Below are 25,901 nucleotides of genomic sequence, written 5' to 3' on the forward strand. Positions count from 1 at the left end.
GTTTCTTGTGGGCTTCTGTGGCTCTTCCTGTTCTTCTGCCTCTTTGACAACAGCATTAGCTTTGATTTCTCTTCCGTCTTCCTGCTTCTTCTTAGGAGTCTTGCTTTCTCACCTGACTCTTGTTCTCACATCTGCCATTTTGTAGACTTGCTCAATGTAGTATGTGAGGGCAAACAGGCGTAAGCTCTGCTTTCCTTGTGTATTTTAGATACTGACATTTAGGTGAGGCTGCACATTTTGATTTACCACTATACCTCCATATGTTTCCATTAGCTTATGATTCATACCCTATATGTACTGCAGGAGTTACATAGGGTGTTGGACTAGATGATTGTTGTAGGTCCCTTCCAACTGTTCTATTCTATTCTATTGTATGTGGAGCTCAGATGATAATGCACCATAATATTCTGCCCAGACATTAATAATTCTTTCATGAAGTTAGGCTGTCACTGTTCCCTGATGATTCCCAATGTACATTTTACTGCTTCGCTATATTTAACTGTTTTTTTCATCTCAGACCTCAATTCCTTCCATCTTTCATTTCTGGGCTTAACTTCTACCTAGTGGAACATGAAGGAACATGAAGAAAATACTGTGATCATTCCTTTTTCTCTAGCAAGAGTGGGAATGAAATTGGAAGCTGCAAAGAAATAGTCCTTGTGACAAATGCCACCGAGTTCTCATGGAAGTCTTACTTTTTATGTGTAAACCTGTAGAAGAGTAGGGATCTTTCACTTAGTTCAATGTGGAACAAAGACAAGGGTGTTGAAGTATATTAACAGAACATAATTAGCCCTAAGGGGGGACCCAGCCTTCACCACAGAATTTGTACTTCAGCCTCAGTTTCCCCCGTGTAACTTGCACTGTGAGCTGGCTGCATGCTGTGGAGCTCTTCATGTGCGTTTGCCCCAGAGGTGTTCAACTGAGATGGGAGCATCAGCTTTACAAGGCCTACGGTCAGCCTGCTTTATAGAAGCAAAACCCTGAACTTTCTTCCAGGACGCTCAGACCGACCAACACAAAAAGCATCGTGGTGGTACGCCGCTCTGGAGCAAAACCACCTCAGCGTCACCGGAGGGTGCCTTGAGGAAATGCTGGATTTTGCTCCCCACGGACACACACTTCAGGCAGATGAGGCCTCCGCGAGGTTTAGCACGGCCTCCGCTCGTCTCCCCCGGCAGCCCCGGGGCTGTCAGTGAGGGGCCTCGCACCTGAACCCCTCAAGGCCTTCATCAGCATCCCTCCTCTCCCTCCCGGGGGCCGGCCCAGCTGCCAGCAGCAGCAGGCGGGTGCCGCGCTGAGGTGAGGCCGGGCCGGGGGCGCCGTTGCACCCCCCCCCCCGCCGCGCGGCGCCTCCCCTCCGTGGGGCAGGGATGACGACATGGATGGGGGGGCAGTGAGGAAGACAGGCGCGCGGGGCCTTGTGGGAGAAGAAGGGGGAGTCGCCATGTTGGGCGGGGCGGCGGGTGGGAGGGGAGCGCGGGGCGGGCGCAGGGGCGGCAGCGGCGGCGGCAGCAGCAGCAGCGGCAGCTGGGGTGGCGGCTGTATCCAGCTGTCAGCGCCCGCTCCTCCGGGGCCGGGCCGCGCGCCGACCACCGCGGCCGCCGGGCCGGGCCGGGCCGGGCTTGGCTGGGCTGGGCTGGGCCGGGCCTGGCCTGTCAGCGCCTCGGGGAAGGCACTGAGGGCGCCGTGGTGCTGACCCGCTTCCCTCCTTCCCTCTCTTCGGTCTTCTCTCCCCCCCGCCCCCCAAAAAACCCTTTTCCTTCCTCCCTTCTGCCCGCCCATCGCTGACATCCTCCTCCGGTCCCCTCCCTCCCCCCACCTCCCCCTCCCCACCCCCCCCGCCCCGGGCTGCGCGGCCCCCGCCGCTTCTGCGAGCGCTGCGCACATCGCCCGAGCCTGCAGCACCGAGCGGTGAGCGAGGGGAGCTGCCCGCGCCCGCGGGCGGCCCTGCCGCGGGGCGGCGAGGCGGGGGGAGGCGGGGGGGGGTGTTTAATTTCTTTGCCTTTTTATCTGCCGTTACGCAAACAACAAAAGGCTGCGCGGGCCGGCTGGTCCCTCCGCAGCGCCGCTGACAGCCAGCTCCTTCCTTGTGCGGAAGGTTGCGGTGGGGTGGGTGGTTTTTTTTGGGGGGTGTGTGAGGTTGTTTTTCCGTGTTTTGTGTAGAGCTGTGTCAGTTACGGTCACCGCTCGCTGCGGGAAGGAGGAACCCCCCGGCGGGGATGGGGATGGGCTGGGCTTTGTCCCCTTTTCCTCTGCTGGCTCCTTCGGTGCTGCGGCTCGGGCCGGGCGCCGCCCAGGGAGGGACCCTGGGCAGAGCCGGGGGTGAGGGGGACTGCCGGCCTCGCCCCTCCTTCGTGGTCAGCTCGTCTCCGTGGGGCGTGCTTTGTTTTTACTTCACGTACTTGGCTTAGGTGTTTTATTCTGTTGCTAATTCGGAAATGGTGAAAGAAGAGGTGGGGACAGCTCTTTCTTGGGTTTTGTAAAGAGTGACCGGATTTATATCTTGTAGGTCACCTACCATGCTACAGTCGGAGGCGATTCGTAGACTTGGGTCTTGGCCAGGTTTCTACGCTTACAAAATAAGAAAATTGTTGATTAGGAACACGTTATTCTAGCAAAATGACGTGAATACACAACTGCCTTAATTGATAACTCTATCTTTAGGGCAGAGATTAATTAGAAAGACACTTTAAAATCTTACTCATCCTGACTTCGTGTTTCCAATGTTTGTAGGTAACAAGATGCCTGATTTGTAGATCTGCATAGCAGTTGTCTGTAATCACAGGAAGGAACTTTTTGACCCTTTATTGAATTCTGTTTTCTAAGCATATTGAAGCATATTTTAATAACCAAAGCGGCGTCACTTAGTGTAATGCTACTGCCTGGCTTTTTGAAGGCTACTAAATAAATGATGGTGCTCTTACTTGATTTTTTTTTTTCCTGTTAATGATTTTCATTAGCATATATGATTTAAATGTAGCAGCAGTACTCAAGTACTGCACATAGAATTGGAATACAAAATCAGAAAATAAAAACGGCTAGAAAAAAGTGAAAGTTTCTTTTTATAGTTGGCTTCGAACAGCAAAATTGTGAGCATGTCATTCATGATATAATACTTTCACAGTTATATGTAAAAATACATAAAATGAAGACTATTAAAATGTAATCTTAGTGTTCTTGCAATTGGCAGAAGGTTTAGTAACAATTACTCTGGGAAGTAATTGTCTCTTTCACTTCCACTTTTGTGTTTGCACTTCACTTAAATGGGAAACTTATGCCCAAAGGGTGTGTAGTGGACGCTAAAAAAGAACCTTCGAGATTTAGACAGCTTAGCATTTTAATTAAAAAAAACAAAAAAAAACCAAAAAAAAAAAAACCAAGAAACCCCAACAAAACTAAAAACAATGCCTTTTTGAATGCACAATTGATTTCAAACTCCTTTGGAAAATAGCTTTATTTTAATGATTATGAATTCCAAAGCTTCAGTGAAACATGATAAGAGGATATTACAACCCTAGGATTATAGATACAATTGAAAGTAACACATTCAGCATTTACTGGCAGCAGAGAGAAAGCTGATCCATCTGGTGATTCTGAGCAGAAGACCTTGTATTTTGTAAGTCACTTGCACAGTTATTTTTGTGAACACATGGTTTAAGAGAACCTCTTTGTGAAATTACAACAGATCTGGAGTACTCTAGCAATTCCATTTAGATATACATTTTATACAATGCAGAACCATGTGGGTAAATGCAGGGAGTTTAATTTGTCAGTTCCTGAAACTTGCACAACAATGCAGTATCACTTCTGCATCATGTTGCAGTTAAAAGTTTGGCAACCTTTCTTTTTCCGAAGGATGATGATGGAACTGGACAATTCCAGTAATGGGAAATTTTAACAACAATTCGAGCTTAGATTCCTTTCACTTTCTAATCAAAGAAAACGTGCTATCATATGTAATTAAAAAAGAGAATAAAGTTACCCCTCCCCCCCCAAGTCTCGTGAAATAGCCTCATTTTCTGTTTGTCAAGTTACTATGATATGCTGACAGTGCCTTATTAATGGAAACTGATTTTTAAAAGGGTCTGCGTTTGACAAAAGAGGCGTTGCATGCAAAATTGTGAATTAAGTTTGCAGGAGTCCAGAATACAATCTTCTGAATGTTTTTGACATACAAGAATCAGTACTGTACAGGCACTTAAGGCATATAAGAGCAATTTGCTGCTTCCTCTGTTTATGAAGAACTTACCATGATAACGTCAGAAAACCCTCACTTGTGTGCTACTCTTGTGCAGTATATCTATCTATATGTTTTTATATGTGTATCTACTTGTGTATACACACATACCTATGTATTTAATTGGGAGTTGGGGAAATACTTTAGCCTGATAGTCAGGTTTGGGTCCATTTAATGCCACTTCTGTTTCTCTTGAGATGTGTGGGCTTGTGCAGTTACTCTTTCATGTCTTCCTCTGTTTGGCTTCTCTGGCAGATGTGCAGTTAGTTTTTTTTCTGGGATTAATAGCACCTCTGCAGATGCATAGCTCACAATTATTTTAAAACTTAATTAAGTGTACAAATACTTGTTAAAGTAATGTTTTTATAAGAGGAGTGGAAAATAAGGAAATTCGGGTAAATTAATAAATAAGCAAAATATACTTCTGTATTTAATGTTGAAGAGCATAGTAGCAGACAGTGATGGGGACAAGCATGCTAGGTCTATTTAAATAAACATCTCTTGTAGTCTGTCTGCCTCCAGGGTGGTGTTCAGTATGACACAACTGTTGTAAAAATGGACCAATTCCGTCATCATTGCAATAAAGTGGCTAGTCACAGGCTTTTCTTTTAATTCAGCCTGCATAATACTTTTTGTTTCCAAAGTATTTTTTAATTGTTTTATAAGAGCATCATATTTACCTTGACCAAAGTTTAGGAAAACATTTCTTTTCAGTGTTAACTCTCATTTTCCTTAAAACAAAAGCATGACACACATAATGTCTAATGGATACTTCGTGGTAACCAAATACCAGTCAAAGACAGATTGTTAATTCTAAAAAGATGCTTTTTTGACTTCAAAATAGAACTGATTATAATAGTTATATCCTGAGCACAGTCGGCTTCCGGTATTTTTGAGGTACTAGGGCTTTCCCAGTAATTTCTTTAGTGAAATGTTTTCCTTTCTGAAAGCGGGCTGAGAAATAAGTGTGGTTCCTTTGAAAAATTACTTAATAAATGTCTGACCAGAAAAAGGTTATGCTGGCTTAGATTTGTTGAGATCCTTTTGTTACCTTCATCTTATGGGATTGAAATTGGGTACTTTGTTGGAGGGTCAGAGCCAGAATTACAGATGCTTTCAGTGATGGAGGAATTATTTCCATAGGGTTTTGTGTGAGGTGCTTTGCAGGCATCAGGCATAAGATGACACTGTACTTGGAGTTTTTTTGTGCTAGACGATTAATATATTTAATAATGACAGGCCATGGCGAATAGGCAAGCATGAGGACTGAGGATGTATGCTTCCAGTACCCATAATATGTTTGGGAATGTGAACAAAGGAGTTGTTCTCAGAGGACGAACACTGAAGCACAGTTAACACTAGATATGCTAATTTCTTATAATGTGTAAAGAAAATTAATCTCTGATAGTTGACAGTTCCTTCAGATTCGGTCAGCTAAGAAAACATGCAAGTAATGGTATCTGTGTGTTGATTTAATCACTGCTTGTTTCTTTGAATCCAGTTTATCTCCCATGGACTCTGCTATTTAACTCTTCTTAGTGCAATCAGAAACAATCTTTACTCTGGAAGCTGTGTTTTGACATGCATGTAGAATTAAATTGAATTTATTTTGTCAAATTATTATTATTGGTCATCTTTCTTGCTCAAAATTAGGAAGCATGGTATCATGTCATCTTCTATTCCAAATATGCTTTCCCTCTGTTGTCTAATTAAATGTACAGATTTTTTTACGTGGTTTCTCAGTATCAAATAAAAAGTAAAAGCAGTAAAGTATCTTTTGCGGGTAGACTTATAAGTGAGCAGTGTCCTATTTTGGTTCTTCTGTAAATATCTGCCATAAAACTCATTCATCGTATTTAGGTTGTGTTTCTGGGATTCTGTCAGAACTATAGCTGATTTTATTAAATTTTAAAGTGAATAGCCAAAGGATGTAACCAGTCTGGTCAGTAGTACTGGCTTCCTTACATATCAGTAGGGTTGGCATGGTGGCTAATTATACTCTACTTACTATGTGATGTACCCCAGCAAACCATTTAAAAAGTTAACGTTGCACTAATTAACATTCAGAAGGTCAAGAAATGTCTGACACAAAGCTGAACTTTTTGGTACTACTTAGGAAGTTGTATGTAAAAATCAGCCTTTTTAAAGAACAATACTTGTATTTTTTTGAATTGTCAAATAACTGTATATCTTAATTCTTAGTAATTTGCATTACATACAAACACTGATGTTGTATTCATAAACTGTTTTTTAAATCCTGTGCTGCTATCCCATTTGGCAGCATATTACTACTAATATTTTATAGTGTTCTAATACTGTGTTTTGTCTGGAGACAGCACAAGTAGTTAATAGTTAACAAAGAATTAAGATTACTTGCAGCATGCTATCCTTTGTGCATGTGTGTCATTCCACAGTGTAGAGGGTGGGGGTTGTAAACTTTTTAAAGGATTGCAGTAGCTGCGTTACTGCAATATACCCTGAGTTTGCTCCTTCTAGCTGACAGTAGTTGAATGATTTGCAAAGCATGTCATTACAGATTTACGGACTAGCAGGGGAGGAGGGGGGTTCTGTCTTGGGGGTGGTTCTGTTTTTTTTTCATTTTGTTTTTTTTCTTTTTTTTCCCCCTGAATAGAATATTGTGTTTAAGATTGAGTGTTTTTATGGATGTTCCTTTATGAAACAATATGAGGCTGAATAGTGTAGGAAAGTCACAGTTGTATCCGTCTCTTCCAGCTTGAGCAGCTTCCATTTCAGAGAGACTGCTGTTACTCCTTCATCCCTCTTGTCTTTGCCACGAGTGGATTTTACTATACCCTCACCTTTAACATTTCATTTGTTCCTGTGCTTAAACTGGATGTTCCTCCCTGCCCCCTCCTCCCAAATCATATTTAGTGTGTGTTTAGAGGGAGAAGCGTTGGTTAAAAAAGTGGGATTCCTCCCCTCGCCTCAGTGTGGAGGGTGGCTGTGTGTAGTCAGATTAATGCAACTAGTGGGATAGTAATCTGTGAGGAGATAGGGGAGGTTACAGGTTTGAGATAGGAGGAGGACAGCAACCTCCTAAAATGTTTCTGCTGATAGAACAGTAATATATAATCAAAATCTAAGGATATAGTTGAACTTTCCTTCAGTCTCAAGGCTGGTTTATGTAGTTTCGCACTCCTGCTGCTTGTTCCACATCCTCATTCTGTTAACACAGCTTGCTGCATGGCAGCATGGGGAAATAGATGTATTTTGGCTGTATTTGTGTCCTGGACCTTTTCCTTTTCTGTCCCCTCACCTCTGACTGAAAAATAATGCAGTAAAATGCGCAAGATCCTTGGTTTGACTTATTATGGATGGGAGTGCTTGTGTTGGCATGATGGAGGATGTGAATGAAATGTATGGCTGCATGAGGAGCATTACCAGGTTATTATCTCTAACCATAGCCTTAGTGAGTGAATGCCCATGGTCTAGTGTTTGCAGGAAGCCAGACCAGATGATTCAGTGGCCATTTCTGTCTCTAAATTCCTCTGTACATAGAAGGCAATAGTGTGTGGAAGATACAAGAATGCACTATTGTTTATATTTACCACTTCCCTGGATGTAGCCCAGTTGCATTCAGTATAACGAATATTACTGTATTGAAATATGGAGGGGTGCAGGAGTCATGATGATGTTTGGCAGTATGCTAGCACACATGATAATGACCTAGAGGTCTTACTAGAGGTATTACTGAATGAATCCCCAGGAAGGTACGTTCATTTTGAGGAGTGATATATATTGGGAAGGTTTGGTGTGCAAACCTGATCACTATGCCCACCGTTAAGGTAGAATTACGTTTAACAGAGAGGATGTGATAAAACTGCTCTGTCGGGTTCTGGTCTGGGAGCCTTCTGGAAGGCAGAATGCTGGTGCTTGGTGGGCATTCCTGGGGGTTTAAGAAATCATGCAGAGATGACAGGTAATGTTTTGTTATGGTACTGATAGGTGTCTTAGCCAGATGTCCTCATTTTTCAAAGATTTGTTATCCATCCTATATCTTTTGAAAAGGCAAGAGGCACCACAGGGTGACTTTGACCCAGTGTCCCAGTAATTTGCTGTTACTTTATTACATCTCCTTTCCATTGTTCAGAAAAGAGGTAAAGGCAGATTAATCATTCAATTACTCTGCTTTTAAGTCTTATTCAGTTAGTATCAATTTCTCTCACAGTACTTTTAACTTAAAAATTATATGCTGCATGTTGATTTTAGAGCACTCTTAAAATATTGCTGTTAGAATACATCCTTTAACTTAGAAAACATTTCTAAGTTTGGAGTTTGTGCAGGATGCAGGTAGAGAGCAAAGATGCACAGCATATTTTTGAAAGCAACAGTCAGTGGGGTTTGAATTACAGTGCCTGCTTGTAGTTTGTGTGGCCATTGAATCTAGATCCCCACCCAGTTGTTGTGTTAACAAATGGCCTGGAAATACACTTGCTGACCCCCCCCCCCTTTTTTTTTTTCTTCTTTTCCTTTTTTCTCTCTGCCTGTAGTCTGGCTGCACATGGAGCAAAACTTGCAAGTGTGTGATATATTGCTTTTAATGGCACAGTTGTTTTAGGAAGTGACTGTTCTGCCATCCTCAGTAGGGGGATGCTTTCAAAACAGATTTATCCAAGGGAGATGGTTTAAAAAATAATATTACAAGTGTAACTTTTTACTTCTTTTGTGTCTATTTTGCAGTTAATGTGTGCTGTTGTTCTGTGTCAGTCCACCAGAAGAGTGGTGTAGTGCAGCAGGATGGTGGGAACCATCACGGTAGTGTTGTTACCACAGCCAGTATTTCAGGAATCCCAAAGGAGCACCCAGTGCCCCAGCACTAGCTAAGATAAATCGTGAATGTTGAAAGATCACTGGAGAGAGGGCAAAAACTATGGTTTGATCCTCAGGTGTGAGTGCACAGAATGTTAAAGTGCCTTTGTCAAATGCTGGGTTAGGGCCTGCTGTACTGCTTGGTACTTCCTGGCCCAGGAGAGTTCAGACCATCTGAGTAAACCCTGCAGATTATGGAGCACTTAACAAGGAATTTATTTCCAACCTTACAGCAAAATCAGCTCTCTGCTGTAGTAGGTAAGAAACAGTGAATGATACAAGGTTGGTTTTCTAGATGATTTGCTATGCTTTCTAAGAAATGATATCTGTGAGGTGTAAAAAAAATTATTAGTCTGTTTGATAATTGGTGATTGCCATCAAAAGTATTGATTTTGATGTAATATTTAATGGGGTAGAGTTAATTCCTTCTCAATATTAAGGACAATGCCTGAACAATTTAATTGTGCAACTCTTTTTCTGTAGTAATTTTGGAAGAATTAGGTTAGTGTTTTTGGGTTTTGGTTTTTTGGGGGTTTGTTGTTGTTTTTTGTTTGGTTGGGGTTTTTTTGTTGGGTTTTTTTTTTTTTTTTTTTTTTTTCAGTGGAAGGATAAGCAGGGGGGAGGCTGTTTTCCCTAAAGCTTGAACGGACAGTCTTGCACAGTTTGTTCATCTTAATGTAAACTATTAGGTAGCTTCAAAACCAGATTTAAGGATTTGTTAAACCTAAAGGCTAGTGTGTGCTGAAGCAATGTTAGTGGATGTTCCTTTTATGTCTGCAGAAGAAATTGCTGGTTTTCTCGTTTTGGTTCAAATAACCCTTCTCTCCAGTGCCCTCAAGCGTGTAAGAGCAACATAATCTGTACTCGCAGTAAATTGTCAGCAAAGCTTCCCACATAGATCCAATAATATAAGGCAAGATGTGGCCTTCTTTGCCCTTCCTGCATACATTTTTTTTGATGGTTATAAGTATGCCATAAAAAGTAGATTTTGTTAAGATTATAGGTCTGATGTTAGTAAGTGGAAGCTGATGGGGTTTTTAATCTATTATGGACATCTGATTTGATGGGAACATTCCTGTGCTGTTACCTAAGTGCTATTTAGAGTTAAGATAAATAAATAACATAAATGGATACTTACTTTGATTAGTCAATAAAGCAGTTCTTGTCCAAAAATAGCAATGCAAAATGAAGGAACTAGAGTCAAGCTCAAAAAAATGTTTTGTCTACAGTATTGACAGCTCAAAATTGCAAAAAAAGTAACTTTGAAAACACTTTGATGTTACTGTACCTCTCTATTCCAGTCTGAGACACGAATCAGTCTGTTAAAAATGTCTTATCAAGACTCAAGATTCACTGGAGACATGATTGCACAAGTTGGCAAGTCCTTGAAGAGCCAAGTGCCACTTCCACACAGAAATAAATGTAGATTCTTGGAATATTGAGGGTAAAAACTGTGAAATTTGATGGTGATGAATTTGTAACTCAAACTGTCTTGACAGTATTTCTTTAAAAATATAGTCAAAACTTCCTTTCAATCCACTTAAAGTAGGTAATTTATGAAGCATGTCTTCGTAACTACAAAATACTAAACTGCAAGACAATTTTTTTGAATAATTAGCCCTGAATTTTCCCTATGTATCTTTGATTCTTATGACAAGCATTTTTAATAACTAAGGGTAAATATAATGACTTTTTAAATGATTCAATTTCTGATGCATTTAGGTATGTTTATTCTTTCTCTATGTAACTACTCTTAATACAGTCATGATAATTTTGTTAAAATGATCCAGTGAGGTGGGCTTTATGGTCATAAGCACAAGGCAAATCCCGTGTGGCCCAGACTGGTATGTTTTGTTAGTGTTTTAGTGAACAGCCAAAATGTTCTGCTTTCTTGAGGTCCATTGGTGGCTGCTTAGAATTGTTTATTAGTGCTCACAAGAAACTAAGGAAGTGCCAGCTTTGAAGATCAACAGACGCTGTTTGCTGTTGACACAGCAGTAGTACAAAAAAAGAGACAACTCCCTTGCTCCAAGGGAGACTTTGTGATTTGCAGTCTGTCTGTCTTCAGAAATTGCATGGACACAACTAAAATTAACAAGTTGACATTAGAGCTCTTTGCCCAAGACTACCAAACAGTGGAAAAGGTTTGTGTTTGGTTTTATTATTCTGGAAAAGAATGGGGTTTTGATCTTGCCACAGGTCTGAGGATATTTAATAAGTATGTTGTTTCAGATTTAGAATAAGGAAGGTATGTACCACCAACCTGTAACAGATGATAGTAACCTTGATTAACAAAGTGTTAATAAGCACGTACCTTCTTGAAAGTACGGCTTTTGGTGTAGTTCCTCTAGACTCCTGACTGGGTCTACCAAACTGCCTTAGACACACGCCTGTCAGATTTCTTTTGCACTTGCTTCAGCTTTGACAAAGAGTAATCTCTGATGTGATAACAAATGCATAGAAGGATCTTATTTCCATCCAGCTTCATTTGAAACCTGAGACGTTAGAAGGACTTGGGAATGTATACAGAGCATAAATTTTTCTCTTACATGCTTATGATACATGTAGACTGATTGTAGGATCCAATTTTCAGAGGAAGAATAATCCACTGTGATTTTAGGATACGTCACTATTCCGTGTTTTAATAGCTATCTATTTTTAGTACTTCAGAAGGGTAAAATGTAGTGGGTGAGATATGCCGGGAAGAGGATGCTTTCCCTTGATTCCTTTTACACACGTAATGGGGGGAGGCATAGTAATGTGTTGGGGGCTAGCCATATCATCTGAGGGTCTCTATCTGCTGCAGTATGTGAGCAGGAAGAGCAAGGTGGGAATTGGCCATGGTCTGCAGCATTGTGGAATTCCAGATATGGTTGAATCTAAAAGAGATTTTGGAAATAGTTAGATTGGCAGGTCATCTGGATTGTCTGCAGTTAGAAGGATACAGATTTGACTGTATCATGATAATTGAAATGCTAGCTAGTAGCAAGTGCTTATTCAGTGGAGTACTGTCAAGGGATTGACACCGTAATAACCTTTTCTTTAAGAGGAAGAATAATCTGTGTAGTTACAGGACGCTTTTATGCCACTGAATACTTTTATACTGTATAAGGATTTTTTTACTGAGTTAACTGTTTCAGCAGGAAGTCATAATTTTAATGAAAGTAGTTTACTTCCTACAAAAGAAGGAAGGCTGAAGGCTGAAATTACTCTGAATTTTCTTTGGCAGTTATCCTTGAAATGTGCAAAAGTATTTCAAAATGGTGTTAAGATTGTTACTTATAAGAATGCAGATATGATTGCTAAGAAACAGTATATGCTTCCTTAGTGTTGATGTAGCATGCTATAGAAACCTAAATAAAAGTACTCCCCAGCAGTGCAAATCTGTGATATTTTTGCTATAATCTCTTTTATTAGCAAATATGTTAGCCTGCTTTTCTCCTTAATAATTTTTTAATCTTCCAAAGAATCCAAAACTTTGCCCTGAAAGGTATGATTTTTTTTTTTTTCATAGCAGGTTGCAACGTTAAAAGAATCCAAGATTTGTCAAGGTAAATGTACAGTGGCTGTGTTTTTCAGCTAAACAAGTACATAATCCTCTTCACTTAAACATCATTTAACGCAGTGGATGGGCTTATTGATAGCTCTTGGGGTTTCCTAGAGTCTGACGCAGTGTTTTTCGGAGGTGGATGCTGTTGTGATGTAGGGGTGCAGCCTCTTCCCACTGATGTGGTGTGGAGAGTAGGCTGCACCTTGGCAGTCTTAATGGAAAAACAACAGCCGTGTTAGTCTGGTGGAAATCTCTGCCAGTATTAAAGGTTTTTGGTGTTTTACACTTTTTAGTCATGCTGTCCTATGCTTATGCATTTCTTCGGAAATTCGTGGGTTTACCTTTATAAATGCTAAACCTTTACAAAGTATGAGTGTTTGTCCAGTTTGCTTACCAACACAGATGTCTTGTGGTGTTAAGGTTGTAGGTCAAATTGTGAACATGATTATAAGCTTTTCTTACAATATGTGCCCTTGACATTAAATGGTTACAAATGTCATTTTTATAGTATTTACCTTGCATACCTTCAATTTAAACCAAATGGTAGGGGAGACTTCTGCATTCAGAGGTAGCTCTGAGTTGAAGGCTGGCAGAAGGAGGACAATAAGTTTTTTTAAATTCAGGTACTTACTAGCTGGAAGTTGGTAGAAAAAGTGAGTTCAAGGTTTTCATTCTTTTTTCAAACGTGTGTGTTCTAAAGGACTTCTCATAGCTTAAAGTCGGCTTCTAGGCATGTCCAACTCCATCTTCTTATCTGCTTCTGGTCTGTGATTTACAGCCTCCAGTATGTGCTGCTAATTGTTCTCACAGAGTTATTTTTAAGGTAGCAAAATTGTGAAGACGCTTTCTGAGATGATGTATTTGGAAACCTGAGGCAGTACAGAAGTGCAGCAGTGTTCTGTTTATAGAACTGGGTCAGCAAGCGTACCTTAAGTGTGACCTCCAATAGGACACTGTTTGCAGGTGCAGTTCAAGATTTTCTATTCTGTAGAAGCTCATATGTGGATTCAAGCATAGTTTGATGAAAAGAGTGATAAAGAGCATTGGCAGTTCAGCTACAGTCCTGCATATGTCAAGAGGAAAAAGCTACTCTGTTTCTTTTGTGGAGTTAGAGATGAATGTATTGGAATAAAATTCCTGAGTGTAAAGGATCATTTCAATTAAAAGGAGGGCAAGTCAAACAAAAAGAGAAGGATTATAAATTTCCTTATGTTAGGGAATATGACTTGTGACAGCAGAAATAGCTTCACAGAGAAAGAGAAATTAACATCTTAGATTAAAAAAAAAAGTAACCATTGTTCTTTCAGACTTAGAGATTTCTGACTGTAAACCATAACAGCAATATATTCAAACTATAGTGTTTCTTACCTAAGTCCTTTTACAAATACCTTTCTAAGTGTATGAAAGACATCCCTGGGTGATTCGTCATCACCATTTCTGACTAGCATGTGTTGCTGAGCTGCCTTGTTAGGAAGGGGTGCAGTTAATGTAGTGTTTGACATACTACTCGTGTCCCTCGGCAGACTGTTCTTCATCTCTTGCCTTTGTTGGTGATTTTCTTTTTGTGCTTGGAAGGCTTGTGATCTTTTGAGGATTGTTTGGGAAGGCAGTTTTCCACATTATGAAGATTAGCAGTTAAAGCAGCTCGTAGTATTTGAAGATGGTGCTTTCCATGATGTAATGAGATGTGTCCTTGGCCTGAGCAGGGAATTAATGACTCGTAATTTGTAGCTAATACAAAATGAAACAAGTGCATGCCAGATGCAGGATGCTGAGCCTTGCCATTTAATTAAGGAGAAACTAAGAGTGAAATGAGGGTTAAAAGCCCTGAATAGACTGATTTATTATTATGAAACAGTGAACTGATAGGTACATATTGGAGATACAAAAAGCTCAAATTAGTATATGCTATATCTTTGTGGAATTTGCAGTGCTTGGAGATGACAGGACACATAGGTATGGCTTGAGCCAATCTTGTAGTAGCTTTTACTGTGAGGAAGATGATTTACTCTCTTGTATGCAGACTCATTATTCTGTAATTTTCAGCTATCCTGCCTGCTATTCAGAGGGAAAAGTTTAGGGAGAATTTGACTTGTCACAGCAGTTTACAGAGTTTGGGTTTTTTTTAATTTTTTGTGTTTTAAATGGTATTTTAAAACAGTAATGATCACACACTAGATAAATTAAAAATTCATCTTCCAAGCTTTTAGTACTTGAAACCTGACTATTAAATAATGAAAATATCAATACTGAGAAAGGGAATTTTTAGGGATATGTAACAAGGAAATAAACATTAAAAATTAGAACTGTTTTATTTATTTGTTGGCTTGTTTATTTGTCTTTAGGACCCATGCTAATCTTCAGTCAAGGAAAAAAAAATCTTGTGGGTTTCTTAGAAAAATATTCTTCCTTGATAAGTTTTCCAATGCAAAGAGGGATTCATATGATTATATGTTTTGGTTCAAGAATTCTTTGAGGTGATCTGCAGGGAAATGACACTTTTTTTGAAGTAGCTGAGTAGGAAAAGCTATTTATGTTTAAGAGATCCTTAAATACGAGTTGAAGAGCTTAAGTAGCTAGCTCTGATGTGTGTATATCTGTAGGAGAATTTAGGCACAAATTGTGGTGTCAGCATTACGAGTGCAATTGGTTTGAAAGTTTTATGAATAACAAAATACTTAAACTGATTAAAGATACAGCCACTTAAGTTGTTTGTATATGATGAGATTATCCCAGCAGTTACATGACTGAAAGACAGTAGGCTTGGCTCTGTTTTCTTTATGCTTTCTTTGCTTCAGATTCTTGCTATTCTTTATGCATTTTTTTGATTGGAGTTCATGTTATAAAATTCTGCAAAAACCTCTTTAGTAGGTGTCATTGTAGGGCTTTTTATGTTGATCTGTCCAAGTTCGTTAATTTTTGTGCGTTTAAAGAAAATTGCTTGATTTTTTTTTTTTAAAGTGTTGGAAAGTGTTAAGTGACTTTTGTATTTTAGCATAGTCTATGTTGTGGTAAATAAATCAGGAAGGTAATACTCAAGATATACACAGGCACATATTTAATATGATACGTGAATTGCTTAAGCCAGCTGGCTAGTCTATAACTCTGGCTGCATTGCATATTTTTTTCCCTCATCCAAAATTCTGCTTTCCAGCTAAACCTGTTTGCATCTTAATTTTTTGTTTTGTTTTCAATTGTACACTGAATTAAAAATCTAGAATTCCTGTCCTATAACAGGTGAAATGTGCAGTGCAGTGGACTGTGTACAGGATAAAACTGACAGGAGCTTAAGAAGCCTTTGACTATGCCCTTTTCTTTCTGTAGGGAAAAAATAGAGGAAGAAAGAATTAACATTTTTGAAAAGTGACAATAGAAAAGCATGGTAGGTTTAGTCTCTTTTCCTCTGTATATATGCATGTCTACTTCCTGCACACAAATGTAACTTTTTTTGCTTCCTGTATGGGGTTTGCTGCCTTAGGGTATACAAAACTAATTGTATGATTGTGTATTCAAATATGGTCTTGTTTGATGAATGAGTAACGCCCTTTTGTAAAATATATTTAAAAAAAAATCATGGAAATAGCACCACACCTACATGCTACTCTTAAAAGATATTAGATATTTATATATAAATCTTACTCCTACAAAGAATTAAATCTGATAGCATGATAAATTACATGTTTGTTATCCTCTTGTTCTCTAAATTATTCGCCCAAGCACAGTCTATAAAACTCTAAACAATATTGTCCAAATTTTCTGTAGTGTTTTATCAGAGATCATTTAAACAGACACCCTGCAAAACCTATGCAGAAAGGTTTACTCCTTTCCTGTCAGTGGGAGAGATTAGGTTTCTAACAGTTTTCACTAGAGGAGACCTGAGAATCCCTCTCCCTGGCTGCGTGGACCTTCACATCAATCTGTGTCTAGATGTACCTTTTGACTTGACACAGGCTCTGGTACTGGTAGCTTGTACTGGTAGCTCTGAGGCAGTGAAAGTTTACAGCTGCATTTGATTTAGAATGAGGTGGCTTAAAAATCTGGCACACCGGATTGAGACAGGAAGCATGTATTTGTAAAGCAGATCTGCTGTTGTGATGGGCTTTAAGTATGTTTTTGTCCCGTTGGGTTTAAACCTGCTTTTTCTTTCTTCAAAAGCTTCTGTGCTGGCTTAGCCTTCATTAATTGCAACTTCATTGTATTCAGCGGGAGCTGTGTGCCTGATTCTATCTATGATCTGACAACTTTTTTCCCTTGTAGTAACAAATTGGTGTCTGTTTCACACCTTAGGTGTAATTATGCACACAGATTTGTCTTTTGGCTGGATTTCATATGTTGGATCGGTACTTCCCAGGCTACTGGATTCTTTTTGCATGAAAGCATGACCATTGCAAGGCCTAATGTAGTTTTTGGTATTACTTTCTTGGTTTTGTGTATTCTTTTTGTAACAGTGAATGGCTGTTAATTTATCTGTATTCATCACCTATAATTCATTTAACTTCTACTGTGGTGGTTAAAATGTGCAATTTTTTTTTAAAAAGATCTATATGTGCATTACGTACATGCACACACCTGCCTTCCACCTTTGGTGTAGAATGACTACAAAATATTGAAGCACGCGGAAGGAATCGCTACCACTGTTCACATAAGACAGACAAATGAACACATAATTATTTTGGAATGTTGTAGAAAAACTCTAGGTATTTAAAAATTGTATTTCTCAGAACTTCTCTAATACAAAATGGAAGTCCCTATTCATTAGATGTCCTCTGCTGTTTTTATTTCCTTATGATCAAAGGTTCAGTTCTTTGCATTCAGGATGGAAATTGTTGATTGAAGGTGTGTAAGCATGCTGACGACAATTAGGGTTGAGCTGTATGCTGAAGTTAGCATAATCTGTAACAATTTCATATGTGACTCTGCATGTTAGAAGCATTTATTTACAAATTTGGCTTACATTAAATTGCAGTTCACTTTTATACCAAATTTTAGAGAGTATGTGCTTAAAACGTCATTTTAAGCATTCTGGGTAATAGTTCTTAGGTTATAAATAGGAAATGTGTAAATATCATTCTGCTCATCAGGTTTTGGTGAGTTGGTTTCTTATGCCATGCTAGATTAGATGTTTTATACAGATGTATATATGCTCTGTATTATATAAACTTGTGAGTATGAAGTTTTTGTATTAAACTGTGGTAAAACCAAATTCACTGCTTCCCCAAATTATCTGTGTTTTCAGATAATAGATTATTACAAAACAAACCAGTGTAGTGTACAGCTCTTCTGTGACAAATGGGTGTCGTGTTGCAGGAGATCATAACAGAGAGGGTAATTTGAGTGTATATAAACAGAAAGAGCAGCCTTTTTTTTTTTTTTTTTTTTTTTTTTAAATAATACAAGAGCATAAGAGCACATCCTTTGGCTGTTGTCAGGAAGTGGTGCATATATGCATGTTCCTTATAGCACTGTTATTCAAGATTTAAGTGGTTGTAATTTTTTTTTGCTGTCTTCTAAAACTAGACTTGTTGCTGTACAAAGTTTTAACACAGTTTAGCTAATTCATTTTAAATGTTAGATTATCAAAGCTTCCACAAGTGTCTTCATATAGATGTGATAATTTATTGCTTTTGAAAAATCTGTCCTACTTCATTCTAATTTATACTTCCTGGTACACTCAAAGATATAAATATCTTAAGTATAAAGGAGCAATTCCTCAATTCTTTATTTTCATTATAGAACATTTTTCTGGTGACATTTAAAAAGGGTCAAGTGATTTCTGCGTCTTCTATTTGTATTTTTATATTGTTATATGTGTTTATCACTTCAGTAACAGCATATATAAAGTTACCTAAGTTTCTAAACTTTTTTGGGTATTCATTTGCATTTGGTAGAGGTGTTTACAAACATCCAGAAATTTGCTAGCCTTAATGTAGTGCATGAGGTACTGACAAAATAGCAGTGAAATGTTTCTTGCAAGGGTTGTGTTATACAAACCATTTTTTCCAGCATGAGACAGTTGTTGCAACTTCATCAAAACAGTTGCATCTAGACCTGTAGGCAATTGAATGTCTATATGTAAGTGTACAGTTATAATAATGTAAAATAGTCTTGGGGGGCAGTTGTTATTTTCAAAATATATAGCGATAATAGCTTTTGTAGCCCTTGGGAAAGGATGAAGATGGTGTTTTCTTACTGGAAAAGGACAATTTTTCTCATGATTGACTGACTGATCAACCCTTTTAGAAGGCTGGATGGTATTTCTTCAAATTCCTCAAGCTCTAGTTTGTAGATGTTTGTAAAGATAGTTGTAGGTCAGTGGCATGTGCAAATAACTATATTATACAATATCTTTTATACATCAGCTACTTTGTTTGCTTTTGCACATCTGGAGATGCAGCCTGATTCTTCAGGCTCGTTAGAAATTCTTCTGCCATATTGTAATACAGATTTTATTTTCAGTTGTTGTTTGGCTTATGAATTAGGGCTAATATTAACTCTGGAAATAGAAGATGGAAAACTTGAAACGCTGTTCAAACCCAGGACTTAAAGCACTGTAAAAGTTGTGCAAAAATATCATTACATTCTGAATATACATTTCAAATTCGTACGTTTTAATGACTTCTTAAAGGAAAGCTTTATTCAGTTATAGAGAATTGCTTATTTTATTTTTACTTCTGGGTTAACTATTGTACTCTTCCATTTCAGAATGTATGAAAACATGTCCACAATGGTGTATTTAAAGGAAGAGAAGTTGGAGAAGCTCACTCAAGATGAAATCATTGCCAAAACTAAGCAAGTGATTAATGGACTAGAGGCACTGAAGAATGAACACAATTCAATTTTACAGAGCTTACTTGAAACACTGAAATGTTTGAAGAAAGATGATGAAACTAATCTGGTTGAAGAAAAATCAAACATGATTCGAAAGTCACTGGAAATGCTGGAGCTCGGCCTTAGTGAAGCACAGGTAAAATTGGAGTAGAAATAAAGCATTTCAGACTTTGAATTAATTTTTGGTGTAAAAAAAAAGATAAAAAGAAAGATCATTATTTCACCTATAATTGTAAGTTTTGAAGTAAACAGAGATCAGTTTTGAAGGACTTACATTTGCCTTACTGAATATTAGCAATGTGCTGGGACATTTATGTTGTTATTGTATGTTAAGGAAAAAGACTGCTGTACTTAATAGAGGTAGATATTGGCTGTCTTGCTGTGTTACGGAACTAATTATCCATTCAGTATTAAAGCACTGAAGCTCATAACTGAGCTCCTCTGTACTTCAGTGAGACAGTTGCTATTTTCTGTTTAGACTTTTCCACAGCATTAGGCAGGTAATGTTTGAGCAGCTCAAGAACTGAGCATTGGCATTTTAACTCTAAATTACTGCACAGGGAGGTCTCATAAATAAATGAATTTGCTCCAACCTTTGAACTCTGCTGTAACCTTAAATTCGTATTTTCATTCCCTTGATTCTGAGATTCTTTATAGTAGCTCACGATGCTCCTGGAACTTAAGAATCTCCAATGTTTATTGAACACTTTACTAAACCAAAATTGAATCTAAAAACATTTTAAAGGTTAAGAATCAAGTACAGAATCTGAACAACTTTCACTGATGCATTAAAGAAAGGACTCTGAGCTAATTTCTGTGAACTGTCTTAGTCGATGAAGGTACCGTCTGCAGAAGATGAGTGAGACGATGCATATTTAGTCAGGATGTCAGGGCTATATTTACAGTCCAGCTTTAGGGTATTTTGTACTAGGTCAAAAACCTGAAACAATGTGATGTGACACGGTCATCAGTATAAAATGGCAGGGTGTTTGCAAATGAGTTGAAAATGCCAATGAGTTAACTTTATATTAATAGGCTTTATATTGGTCTGTAACTGTGCTCAGTCTTCTCATCTGGATCAAGCTATTATTACTTGGTGATCTGGAAGCTGTGTGCATTGGATCATGGTAAATTGAGGTCTGAGAAACTGAACAAATATGAGTTACCAGACATGGGAATGTAGAATCCCTGGATGTTAGGGTACAGACTGTTGGGCCTTAGTATATTGTACAAGCTTTGATCCCTTGCATTGGAAAAAAAGACTAGAAGATAATATGGAATTAAATTGCAGTAGTTGAGTTACCTTTAATGGGTGTTTGTAGAAGATCTGTGGGTGAATGAGTAGCTTTTCTTTCCTAACTTTAACATGGTATTGGGACTCCAAAAAGCTAGTTCTGATTCTTGGCTCTATCAGATTTAGCAGCCTCAGTTGCAGATGTTACTGCCTTCTTTGGCCCACATGGTGTTTTGTGAACTGTGGTGGCGAGGAGCCAAGAAGTCTGCATTTACTGCCTTTGTTAGGAAAGCAATTACACTTCAGACCACTATTCTCAGACCTGATAAGCCTACTCTGTCTGCATGCTTTGGGTTGCAACAATGTAGTATTTTTTTTTTTATTAGCAGTATTTAAATTAACATGTGGAAATATTTTATGGATGTTTTGTGACATGGATGTAGGTCTGATTACATATGTTACTTCCATGAAAATGAAACTGACTTTGCTGAAGAAGTAATCAAACTTTTCTTTCAGTTAATCCTAGAGAGTAAGATTACAAAGGATTGTAGAATGTTATTTGAGTATGTTGACCCTATTACCACATCTTTCCTAGAAATACTTTCTGGTGTTACAAATGCCACTGTTTCAATAGGCCAAGTAATTTAAATTATTAAGAATTTTGAATATTTAAATAGGTAGCTGCTGAAGTCTGGAGATTTGGACCAGTATTAGGAAATTATACCTGGAGTTTTATCTTACCTTTATAGGAAAAAGTAATTTCTAAAGGCTTGATGTATTTTTTTGAAACCTGAAATTTCAGCTAAGAACACCATCTGTTTCCCATGAAGTATTTAGTTTAAAAACACTTCAAAGTAACTTTGTTTTAAAGAAACATGAAATTGAGGAGACAAAATACTAATAACTTGGGCATGTCAGACTCATCTAAAAGATGATTTTTATTATCACCAGTTGCCCATTCTTACAAGGTGTACTTCCTGGGATTTGCTATCATCTGTTCTACGTCTATCAGTGGGAGATTACATAAATAGTGAAGGGAGAGCATCTTCTGTATGGCTTTCACTTAACAAGCTCCTTTTTCATTTAACTTCGCTTAGCAAAAAAAAAAAAAAAATTAAAGTAGACTGCTTTTATGGCTGTTCTACTTTTTGTCCTTAATGTGACTGTTCAAACACATTGGATGTCTGCACACTCAAGCTTATGATATGTAGATATAAAATATATAAATTGTGTGTTCAGCTGCAAATTTAGATTTCAGTACTATAATTGTCCCTTTGAAGTATTATGATTATGCCAAGGTGTTCATCCTTGTGAACTGTAAGCATGTATATGAATCCTTTTCTGTCTGAAAGCTGCTAAATTAGAACTCTGTGTTAGTTCTTAGGTTATTTTTGTGATCCTTCAAGTTAAAAGTATTACTGCTCCATTTCATGTTGGTGGAACAAAGATTTCCATTTCAGTAACCTAAATCCTAGTTCAAATTTTTCCTGTATTTTAAGATTATACGTAATCTTCAGGGAATTCTAAAACAATTTGACTTCTGATAGCATCATGGAAAACAATCATTAGTAAAGAGTTCCTCTAGGCTAATTCTGGCTGAACAAATGGTAAAAAAAGTTCAGAGGAAAAGTGAGAACCAGATATATAAAGAACAGAACTCTGAATGTTTACCAGATTTCACAGCTGACGTAGGTTTTAAATAATAAAAGGCTTTTATGTTAAATAGAGAACTGCATTCTAGAGGAAGTATGTCATGTGACACCTTCTACTTTTTAGGTAATGATGGCCTTGTCAAATCACTTAAATGCAGTGGAATCAGAGAAGCAGAAATTGCGTGCTCAGGTTCGCCGGCTATGTCAGGAAAATCAGTGGCTGCGAGATGAACTAGCCAATACACAACAGAAACTACAGAAAAGTGAGCAGTCTGTGGCTCAACTGGAGGAAGAGAAGAAACATCTAGAATTCATGAATCAATTAAAAAAATATGACGACGATATTTCACCATCAGTAAGTAGCTGTATAGTAAAAAACACCTTACATTTACGTATGTGTTGTAATCTGCCTAGTTACCAAGAAATGACAGATACAAGCTTTTTATTTGTCTCTAATATAAACTTGTCATTAAAATGCTTACCTTGTATCAGTGTCATAGAGTTTGCAGAAAGATTCTGAGAGTTCCATTCATCTGTATTTTAAGAGAGTAAATGTTTTGCTGTCTGTAGATAATAAAATACATATGAGGGTCAAAATCCATAAATACTTATTTAGTATCATATTAGCTTAAAAAAGAAAATAATGAAGAACTGAACTTCAAGCCAAAAATTTTCTTCTGTAAATTCAACAGTTAAAATAAGTGGGCAATGTAAACTATTAAAGATTCTAAGTACATAGGGGACTTGGCTTATTTTGACTGCAAGAAAAATATTTAATTTTCTTATACTGAAATCAGCGTGTAGCTTTTATATCTGTTGAGAATTTACGCTAGGATAGGATGTTATTGAATGCCCTTTCATTACCTTCTGCCAGACATTGTGACATCTGCAAATTTTCAGTCGTGTTTAGCTAGCCCATTGTGTTACGTATGCTTAGATTCAGAGAGAAAATGGATAAAATTTTAATTTACAGAAGTAACTTATCACTTAAAAAGACTTCTGAATTATCTGCCCTTCTTGTTTATTCTTTTATTTTGTTTTCTTAAGTTAGATGGCACTGTAGAGAAAGATCTCATTTTGTGTGTTCAGACCTTCTCAGCTGTGTCTTGGAAAGAACAGTTTTTCATAACCAATTATTTCAGCAACATAATGGTTGAAAATGTATGCATTTTAGTCATGCTTAACCATCTGCTTGACTAAATCCTTTTTAACATATTGTGAGTAATGAGAGTTGTTTTGGTCAGTTGCACGTGGAACTCTTCAGTGCTGTTTCATGAGTTGGTATTTGTAGCTGAATACTGCCAGTAAAGCCTGTTTAGAAAAGGGGCAGGAGGAGGGAATATTGGGATTTTGATGTGCTAACTGATGAACTGTAATCTGCAGATGGCCTAAATAGCACCATTATTTGAAGTTTAATTGGCAGATACAGTCAAAGTAAGCAAAGCGTCTCTATAGTTTCACTAACCATATGGACAGTCTCTGTTTCTGGCCTTTGAAAACAGTCAATTGTATATATTCAGTATGAGGTTGGAATCAGCACACTTCAAAATTTGAACTTCCTATCTGAGATCTAGTCCCATCAATCTGCTGTTTTTGCAGAGCACCCACTTTGCCACCATTGAACTTGAATGCCAGCAGCAGCAGTTGCCTTTTTCTCATCTGTGGAAAAAGGTGTTGGATGGAAAGCCAGAAAAACAGGAATGTGTTCTGCTCCTGGGTTTTCTCCTTACTGAGATTAACATTTCTGAGAATTTCAGCTATTCATATTGTGTAGACTCCACATTTAAGAAACTGGATTGAGGGATGATCTGTTTCTTTTTTACATGATTGTGGGATTTGGAACAATCTTTGGATGTTTAAAATCAATATACACTGATGGATTGTGCAGAAATTAATATGGTTCCAGATGGAGACTATTGGAGATGAACCTCCTTCCAAGTGTTCTTTTTCTTTTTGAACCTTACAGATCACAATTGCAAAATCTATTACTTGTGCAGAAGTTGAGTACTCAGAAATTGAGGTGACAGAATTAAAGTTGCTGGTGCAACTTTATTCCCCTTCAGGAGATGAATCTCCTTATTCCTCTCTCTTGCTCATCTATAACTGCGTTTATGACTAAAAAAGTACAGTGGACAATTCCATATTCAGTAGCTCTCACTCTTTACTGGGTACTTTCATTAGGTATAATGTCTCTGTAATAATAGCAAATGTGTTCTTGTGTGCTTAAATAGAGACTGAAATCTAGGAGACCTGATTTCTATTCCTGGCTCTTCTGAAGGTGTCCTGTATTGTGTCGGGCCAGAGTATGTAAATACATTTAAACATAAGACCTTCATTAAAATTCTATGAGAAATGTTATTCTTGGCACTTCCTAAGTTCTGGATGTGGGGTTTTCCTTTAATGCTGCTGACTGTCCCTTAATGCCTTAGATTTAAGTGTAACAATTTGTTCGGGTTTGGGGTTGTTCTATAGGAGGATAAAGATACGGATTCCACCAAAGAGCCTTTGGATGACTTATTTCCCAATGATGAAGATGACCAAGGACAAGGAAGTAAGTGCACTTCAAATTACAATGTTAGTGTATTTCTGCAATGCAGAATATAAAGGTGCTTTTTACAAAAATGAATCCATGCTTGAGGTCCTCTGGGACACAGTGGAGTGGTGAATGCCTCTGCTAGAATAAGGAAACCAGTCATTGATATACATTCTATACATCGATATGTATAGAACTGGGGTTTAGTTTTTTAAAGAGAGTTTACTAGCTGTTGTAAAGTTCTTGGGACTGACTTCAGTACAAAATTCGTCCCACAGTCTTTCCTGTGAGCCTCAAAATGGAAAAGGTTTGTTTCAATGTTTCAGAATCTGCCTCAGTCACTTGAAGCTTTTTGATGGTCTGCCCAGGTGGTGGATTCTGTTAATGACCTTTTTAATGATCTGATTTAACATTTTGGGGCAGGTTTCAGTATGAAGTCTTTCTCATATAATCTTTTGTCCTTTGCTAAGATTGTCTTCCTTAATTTTACTACTCATTCTAGAAGTATTGTCTTCAGGTCAGAAGGACTGGTGAATATGCAGTGAAGTTTTGAGGTAGGGATATGGTAGTGGGGTTGAAAGAAGCCATTAATAGATAAGGCTTGCTTAGTGAAATGTGTTTTTTCATATAGGTGTAAAGCTGATACAATATCAATACATTATATAATAGTGTATATGCAGTGTGGTAATAGTATAATGGTCCTTAGCAGACAAATGACTTCAGAAAAAATGTTTGAAGGGTCCCACCTTTGTAATCAGCCGAGTTTCGAATATCCTTTATGGGCACGTACACAAGATACACTGCGTGCTTGATAGCGTGGTAATGCTATCCATAGCCAGCAATGGAAGGAAGACTTGAAGAGTTTAGAATAGGTTAGTGTTGACTATGAACTCCATCCTGAGCTCATCCTTCCTTCCCTAGAATTTTGTAGTAGGAAAATTGAACGGCAAAGCTGCCTATATATCTGCATAGTCTATCTACTTTATTTTGCTTTACAGAAGACAAAGTTGATGTTTCAGTAATTGCCTTGACCT

At 38.1% G+C, this 25,901-nt stretch overlaps 1 protein-coding gene across 10 annotated transcripts in view; it reads left to right on the plus strand.

Annotated features, from left to right (window-relative positions):
• The first annotated feature begins 1,746 nt into the window (after positions 1 to 1,746).
• KLC1 (kinesin light chain 1) overlaps positions 1,747 to 25,901 on the plus strand; it is a 50,998-nt gene continuing 26,843 nt past the window's right edge. For 8 of the 10 annotated variants that reach the window (XM_075503668.1, XM_075503669.1, XM_075503665.1 and 5 more), the window contains exons 1-4: positions 1,747 to 1,914; positions 19,323 to 19,584; positions 22,459 to 22,689; positions 24,807 to 24,885. In XM_075503668.1, the coding sequence (XP_075359783.1) occupies positions 19,324 to 19,584; positions 22,459 to 22,689; positions 24,807 to 24,885 (571 nt within the window). In that variant the 5' untranslated portion in view covers positions 1,747 to 1,914; position 19,323. Of the gene's footprint in view, positions 1,915 to 15,944; positions 16,003 to 17,298; positions 17,318 to 19,322; positions 19,585 to 22,458; positions 22,690 to 24,806; positions 24,886 to 25,901 lie in introns of those variants that run through there. The other 2 variants (XM_075503666.1, XM_075503667.1) reach the window with 2 other exon arrangements.

This window comes from Mycteria americana, chromosome 5, assembly GCF_035582795.1.
Source record: "Mycteria americana isolate JAX WOST 10 ecotype Jacksonville Zoo and Gardens chromosome 5, USCA_MyAme_1.0, whole genome shotgun sequence".
Lineage (NCBI taxonomy): Eukaryota > Metazoa > Chordata > Aves > Ciconiiformes > Ciconiidae > Mycteria > Mycteria americana.